The sequence below is a fragment of the Otolemur garnettii genome, unplaced genomic scaffold (genome assembly GCF_000181295.1).
Source record: "Otolemur garnettii isolate 467f Iridium unplaced genomic scaffold, OtoGar3 scaffold00032, whole genome shotgun sequence".
Lineage (NCBI taxonomy): Eukaryota > Metazoa > Chordata > Mammalia > Primates > Galagidae > Otolemur > Otolemur garnettii.
Genome location: NW_003852427.1, coordinates 1,269,539 through 1,277,274, shown reverse-complemented (window position 1 = coordinate 1,277,274; position 7,736 = coordinate 1,269,539). Strand labels below are relative to the sequence as shown.

At 47.3% G+C, this 7,736-nt stretch overlaps 1 protein-coding gene across 2 annotated transcripts in view; it reads left to right on the top strand.

The window, feature by feature from the left end:
* POC1A (POC1 centriolar protein A) overlaps window positions 1–7,736 on the top strand; it is a 91,140-nt gene that overhangs the window by 57,628 nt on the left and 25,776 nt on the right. For both annotated transcript variants that reach the window (XM_012804926.2, XM_023513059.1), the window contains exon 10: window positions 3,414–3,557. In XM_012804926.2, coding sequence (XP_012660380.2) covers window positions 3,414–3,557 — 144 coding nt within the window. The remainder of the gene's footprint in view (window positions 1–3,413; window positions 3,558–7,736) is intronic.

Below are 7,736 nucleotides of genomic sequence, written 5' to 3'. Positions count from 1 at the left end.
TTTTAAATGCTGGATGTCTTCTGATAAAAATGAGCAAGGAGGCAGAGAAATGGCTCAGGGCAGTACTGAGGGTTTGAGACTAGGTATCTTCAGACAGTTATTTTCTGTCTGAGCCTCAGTTTCCTTTGTTGTAAATGGAGATAGCCCACTAAACTTATGGTATAGATGGGAAAAAACAGTGGTTCTTGAACCCTCTCTTCTTCTTTTTTTTTTTTTTTGTAGAGACAGAGTCTCACTTTGTTGTTGTTGGTAGAGTGCTGTGGTGTCACACAGCTCACAGCAACCTCCAACTCCTAGGCCTAAGCAATTCTGTTGCCTCAGCCTCCCAAGTAGCTGAGACTACAGGCACCCACCACAATGCCCGGCTATTTTTTGGTTGCAGTTCAGCCGGGCCGGGTTTGAACCTGCCACCTTCGGTATATGGGTCTGGCGCCCTTGTCACTGAGCCACAGGCGCCGCCCGCAACCCTTTCTTCTAAAGGCCTATCTGCAGCTCAGAGCACTGTGGCTGTTGTCCCTAGTATTCCCTAGAGCTGGCTTGGCTTTGGCTCAGAAGGAGAGTTTCTGTTACTAAGGTCAGTGGTCCTCTGCCTCCCCTCACCATCCACTGTGCTTCCAGAGGCAGAGGTCAGTGCTGTCAGTTTCTGTGCCATTCTGTAGAAACATTTAGAATTTCCATTCCTTTCTTCTTAAGCAACAGGCAGCATTAGTTTGCCTTTAACAGGACGATGACAGCTGTCAGGGCAGAAGGGCTGCCTTCTTGTACCCTCTCTCCAGTGGAAGAGTGTGCATGTTTGGAAGAGTTCTCTGGAAGGATGGGCACAAGACTGTGAATGTTTCTCAAGAAAGGTCAGCTGGTGACTTTAGAAACCCTTGAAGAGCTGGCCCAGGCATCACCCCTATTTTATAGAAGAGGAAGTAGAAGCTCAGAGAAGATAAGCCTCTTGCCCATTGCTACCTTGCTGTTCAGGGGTGGAGCTAGAATTTCACCTCACCTGTCTTGAGTCACCATTCTTCACTGCTGTACTATGTTATGTTTCCCAGTAGAACTGCTTGGGTCTGGGGAGCACCATGATGGACTATAAGTTGTCCTGGCAAAGTGAATAGGCTTCTGAAATGTTTCCTTTGTGGATGGACTTCTGGGTGGGCATTGATTCCTAGAGAGCTAAAAGAGCCTCACCTATTGGCTCATATGTAATGGTCACACATATATCTGTAATGGCCACAGATATAACAGACATGCCAAAAATGGGCATAAGGACTGACCCAGAACTGCTTTTCTTCTCACATGCAAGTTATCTGGCCACCAGTGTGTGCATTTTTGCAAGTTCATATCAGCTTGTCCTTGAGAGTTTATGACCCATGAGATTAGATTAGATTCTGTAAGGTATCCTAATAAAGGAAAACATGCAGGTAGGGTCCATGTCCTAAACTTCTCTTAACATTTTTTCTTTGCTGGTTGGGAATCCTCTCCTGGGCTGTTTTTTTTTTTTTTCAAGGACTCTGATGTCCACCAAGGTGGGCATGTCCAGGGCAGAGCATCTTCCCAAGGCCAGGCTGCTATGGGTTAGTCCAAGAGGTGGGAGACTCAAGAGATGTAGCCAGTTGCTACATCTGGCAGTGGGTCTGTAGGCAGGGCAAAGTTGTGGGTGGGTGCATAGACATCCTACATGAGCCCCAGCCATAGTCAGTATACTCCACTAGTTGTGGCACTGAGGGTGGGAGGCTGCCAGGTGGAGTACCGTTGGCTTTGTGGTATATGGCAAGCTTCCAACACAGATATGTCCTGGGTTTGGGGGGAAAGGAGTGATAAACACAGACAGGAGAAGGGAGAGGGCACAGACACAATGGTAGCTGGTGGGCATTGATTAATCCCGTTCAGGTGTCTCAACCTGGCCCTAGAGATGAAGTGGCCAGAGAAACAGTACAGGAATAGGGCAGGTCAAGGCCTACAGGAGCACAGAGGAGTTCTGATTAGGAGGGTGCCTTATGATGTGAAGGAGAACAGGGTGCTGAGAAGGGGGGGCTTGAGGATATCCCCAGTGGAGAGGACCACATGAGCTGGGCTCAAGGGCAGAGAGGAGCTCAGGAATGAGGCAGACTGGATTGGGGTACCTTGCCAGGGTTTTTGGATTTTGTCCCAAAGGCAGCAGAAAGCCCTGGAGGACTGGCAAAGCTAGGGAGTGACGTGGTAACATTTGGAATGTCCATTAGTGAGGTAGTGGTTTAAAACCCCCAAGTGTGGCTGCATTTATGGTTTGCTAAGGCTTTGGAGCTAGCTGAGAATGTGGACTATCACTGAGGGTCACATTCCCACTGGAACAAGTCCACAGGGGAATCACAGGCTCCAAGAATTGGGCATCTGCTGGCCCTGCATTCAGATACCCCTGGCTGTAGTATCCTGCCTTGCTGAACATGGACAGTGCTTCTTTGGTTAGGAAGCCTTTGTCTTTGTATAGAGCAAGAGACTGACTTTTCTGAATTTCGGAGCTGAAGAGCCTTAGGCAGAAACACCAAGCCTCAGATGTTCCTGGAATCCTGTTTAAGGTAGCCATGAGGTAACTGTCCTATGAATGCCAACTCCCACCAGCCATCTGACTAGGACATTCACATAGACATCTTTATTTTCCCAGGGGAACTAGGGTAAGGTTGGAACATTCCCCCTTTACCCTCACTTCCAGTTCTAGGCCATAGTTCCTGGGGTCTTAGGAAGTCGTTAGTGAAGTCTGGGACATCTCCATGTGGGAGGGTAGTGAATTGGAATTTAGCTGACTTCAGAGCCAGGCCAGTCTTTAATACCTCTGGATTCACCATGATTCCTGCTGAAGGGTGCAAGCTAGATGCAGAGGTAGGAGATGGGTCCCTGGAGGTACTCACTGGCCACCTGCTATCCTCTGAAGGCCCTTTCCAGCCTGAGCCTCTAGTTACTCTGATTCTGCTCCTCACTCATGGCTTCTGTTTGGAAAGGTGAGTGTCACACCACACTGCCATTTATCACTGACACTTGGAACTCATTTTCTCAAGTTTGCTGGTAGTTTGCCCTTTAATCCTTTTTTTTTTTCCTGAGACAGAGCCTCAAGCTGTTGCCCTGGGTAGAGTGCTGTGGCATCATAGCTCACAGCAACCACCAACTCCTAGGCTCAAGCGATTCCCCTGCCTCCACCTCCCAAGTAGCTGGAACTATAGGTGCCTGCCACAACGCCCAACTATTTTTTGGTTGTAGCCATTATTGTTGTTTAGCAGGCCTGGGCTGGGTTCGAATCCACCAGCTCAGGTGTATGTGGCTGGTGCCTTACCCGCTTAAGCCACAGGCTCTGAGCTGTCCTTTAATCCTTTAAAGGGGCTAGTCTTCTTTCAGTCTTTCCTAAAGCACTGAATATACTGAGGGACTCTTTTCTTTCTGTCTTTACCCAGCCAGCAGTGGATTTCCCCATCTCACCAGGCAGAGGCAAGAGTCTGGAGTCGATGCAGAGCCAGCCCCAAGAGCCCATCAGCATGCCCCAGACACTGACTAGCACACTGGAGCACATCGTAGGCCAGCTGGATGTCCTCACCCAGGTAGGTCATGGTGTGAGTTCCCCTAGTTACATGTACATGATTTGACATTTGGATATTTGAAATTGACCAGCAAGTGCTATTATTTTTTTGAAGCATAATTATAATGGATCTGTTTTCCAGTCCAAATTAATGAAGTAAGAGTGCCTGCTCCGGGATCATGGCTCTCAGAGCCATCTAAGCCCTGGCCAGGCCACTAGACTCCAAATTCACCACACTCCATCCTTCCAGAACGTGCCCACCTGGAGCTGGCCTGGGTCATAACAAACTTTAAAAGAAACATTATGTTTGTCCCTTCATCTTCCTCTTTGCTAGATAGGCACTCCAGGGACCTACAAAGAACTGTGAGCAATAAGTCTAGACTTCAAGCACCTAGGCTCTGAGTTTGAAAGTGGCCCCTTCCTAATGCTCTGAGCAACCTTAGGGAAATCCTTTCCATTTTCTAAGCTCTGGTGTATTTGTCTGTAATGTGCAGGTAGTCATGGGCTCTGCCTCCCGTGTTCATGATAAGAATTAAGGGAGATGAATCTGCATGATTTAATCCATGCTTATCTCTAGGTAGCTACTCATTAAAAGTTAGCTATGGCCCAGACTATGTTCATCAGCAAGGTAGATAGGGCCCCTCCCACTGGATCTTAGGTTGGCAGCTTGTATCACAGACTCATAGCACCACAGTTTCAGTAGTGCAAAATACCTTCATAAGCGGTGGTGACCAACACTGGGGGTATCTCACCCTAGGGAGGGAATGTGGTCCTGGCAGAGGAAGCAGCATGCCTACATATGTGAAAGGGGCCATGGGTACATCTAGGGAGTAAAGGAAGCAAAGGGTGGCTGGCTTGTGGCAGGTAGAGGACAGGGCAGGATTTAAAGATGCTCCAATTCAGCTCGGTGCCCAAAGCACAGTAGTTATGGTGCCAGCCATGTACACCAAGGTTGGCGGGTTTGAACCTGGCCCCAGGCCAGCTAAATAACAATGACAGGTGCAACAAAAATAGCCAGACGTTATTACAGGCTCCTGTAGTCCCAGCTACTTGGAAGGCTGAGGCAAAAGAATTAGTTAAACTCAAGCGTTTGAGGTTGCTGTGAGCTGTGATACTATGGCACTCCACTGAGGGCAACATAGTGAGACTGCCTCAAAAAAAAAAAGAAAAAAAAGAAAAGATCCTCTGATTCCTTGGCTCTTTTTTTTTTTTTGGTAAATGACTATAATTTATTTAAGTAACCTATAAGTTATATGACATTTAGGTTGTTTAACTTTTTAAAAAATTTTTTTAAATTTTTACGAGTTACACTGATTACATTTATTAGGTAAAGTCTCTCTTATAATTGTGTCCTGCCCCCAAGAGGGATTCCATAGCTCTTAATGGCAGCACATGGGTAGAGAAAGACTTAAGGAGGGACACATGCGGCCAACAAGGGAAGGAGAGATATTTAAGCCAAGGGTGGGGGCAGCAGGAAGGGTGGCCCCCAGGTCAGCCCATGGGTAGGATGCAAAGGACCGTTGGTGTCTCTAATGAAGATGGAGCTGAGGTGGCAGGGCATCTTTCCACACCTCAGGATGGTGGGCTAAGTGAGGAAAGCATTAAGTCACATCATCCAGAGCATGTCACAGGAGCCCAGCTGGGACTACATACCTCAGACCCACTGAAGGAAGTACACTTGAAGGGAAAGGTTAGGTGTCAGGACAGGGGGCTTGGAGAATGTAGGCTGCTGTGTGCAGTCCCTGCTGAATGCCTGTTAAACCCTGAGAAGAAGGCATGTGCTAAGGGAGACATGAGCAGCATGCAAAGACTTAAAAAATACCTACTTTAAACCCATCAGAAAGTGCCTAATGTTTTTCACAGCCTCGTCAAGTGAGAGATCAGGGGAGGTGGAATCAATTAGAACTTTATAGGATAAAATTGGAAATTGAGTCTGAGACGATGGTTAAAAATAGCTTCATTGGATCCAGACGAATATAACACTAAAAACATTTCCTGTCAGTGTTTTTTAGGGGTACACATGGAAGGTTTTGTTATATGGTAGCAGTTAGGAGTATGATAGTAACTTTGTAAGAAACTTTGCATCACAGAGAATAAGTGAAGGTTGTCCTGTGGCCTGTGGCTGCGTGTTTGGTGTCTTTGTAGAACCCTGATCCTACATCTCATCATTCAGCCCCTTTGCAAATTAAAGTGGCAGTGCATCCCCAACCAGATGCCAGGAATATCAGCCAGTCAACTACTTTGCAAAACTGGCACTGTCTATTTCTGGATAACACAGTGAGGACTGTTTTTGGTGGACTCACTATGTCCTGGGGAAACTTGGATTCTACAGATGAAGACCTAGTTGAGGCATAGAAGTTCATCTTGTTTTCAGAACTCTACAAGGTGCATGTGTGTTAATCTGGCCATGTTTTCCTCAGTTGTTTTCCAGGCTCACTGATCTCTCCTGGAGTTAGGGCTCTTAATGAGGTGTTCCAGCAATAGCCAGAATTGTCTCTACCAGGCAGTTGGCAGTTTCCCTGTTCCCTCTTCTTGGGTTCAGGCTCAGCAGAGGGCAGGCACATAGCATTCCTCTCTGGATGGTCCAGAATGGCCCAGCCCTCGCCTGAGGCCTACAGCCAGGTGGGTGCCATCATCCATCTTCCCAAGTGGCTTGCTCAGGCAGGCTTGCTATTTGATTTGTGAGTATTGGCCTCAGCTCCACCCCCTCAGTGGCACACTCCTCACCATCCGCCCAGTTCTGAAGTACCTCTGTACTCTGCAGGGTTGGGAGTCTTAGTCACCCCAACTTTGGGATGGCAGCAAATGGGTAGAGTAAGCCACTTTCAAAGTCAGCCATCTGAGTTATGCCCTTCTTCATCCCATTTCCCTCCCTGCCCCTTCCCTCCCACACAAGGAGGTCTACTTTTTAGCACAGACTCTGAGACTGAAACTGACTCACAGATCCTTTGGGCCTCTGACCTGCAGAGCATCCTTCCATGGGAGAACCAGGTGGGGGCAGTGGCCAAGGATGTTTTCTGAATGAGTCACAGAACCTCTAGCCCCTGGTGATATGAGCAGAGCACCCCATTATGGAGGCTCACTGTCCTCAAAGCCTGCCTTCCTGCTCAGCAGGCTGGTATGGCCCAGTGTAGTGAGGCTACCTCCGTGGATGTTTGTGGCCTGTTTAGCACCAATCTGTGAGCCAGGGATCCAATCTTAGTCCTCTTCAGGGTGAGCGCTTCATTGGCAACTCTTTGCAAAGAAACAGCTTAGAGGCCAGTAAGCTGAACAAACATGTGAGGAGGAGTGACTCAGAGCTTTGTCTGGCTTCACCACTGCCTAGTTTGGTGACTTTGGGCAAGTCACTTAACCTCTGTGCTTCACTTTTCGAAGTGGAGCATAGAACTTCACAGTTCTCTTGGGAGGATTAAATGTGTCAGGCTCATTGGACAGTGCCCAGCAATGCCCATGTACTGTAGATGTGTTAGATGCTACTCCCACTACTGCTAGGGTCATTATCCAAGGCAGGGCAGAGGTAGGGAGATCTTCATGGCAGCACCAGAAACAGCTCTCCAAATTCTCCACCGCCTCATGAAGCCAGATTCACCACTGCCCAGGAAGGCTACTGCTGAGCCCTCAGAGCAAAGATGGCAGGTTCCTTCTGTGCACATACACTCACTGAGGCCATTCTTTTCTTTTCTTTTCTTTGTTAGTTTTTATTTGTTTGTTTATTGTTTGGGATTCATTGAGGGTACAAGGAATTGGGTTACACTGATTCATTTGTTAAAGTCCCTCTTATGATTGGGTCCTGCCCCCAAGAGGCGGTTTCCACATTTTGGCAATTGTAAATCAAGCTGCAATATACAGTCTGGTGCAAATGTCCTGATGATAAAAGGATTTTTTTTTCTTCTGGGTAGATACCTAGTAATGGGATTGCAGGCTCCAATGGGAGGTCTAATTTGAGTTTTTGAAGATTCTCCATATTTCCTTCCAAAAATGTTGTATTAGTTTGCAGTCCCACCAGCAGTAAAAGTGTTTCCTTCTCTCTGTATCCATGCCAGCATCTGCATCTTGGAGACTTTGTGATGTGGGCCATTCTCACAGTGGGTAGGTGATATCTCAGGGTAGTTTTGATTTGCATTTCTCTGATGATTAGAGATGATGAGAATTTTTTGATATGTTTGTTAGCCATTTGTCTATCTTCTTTATTTATTTTATT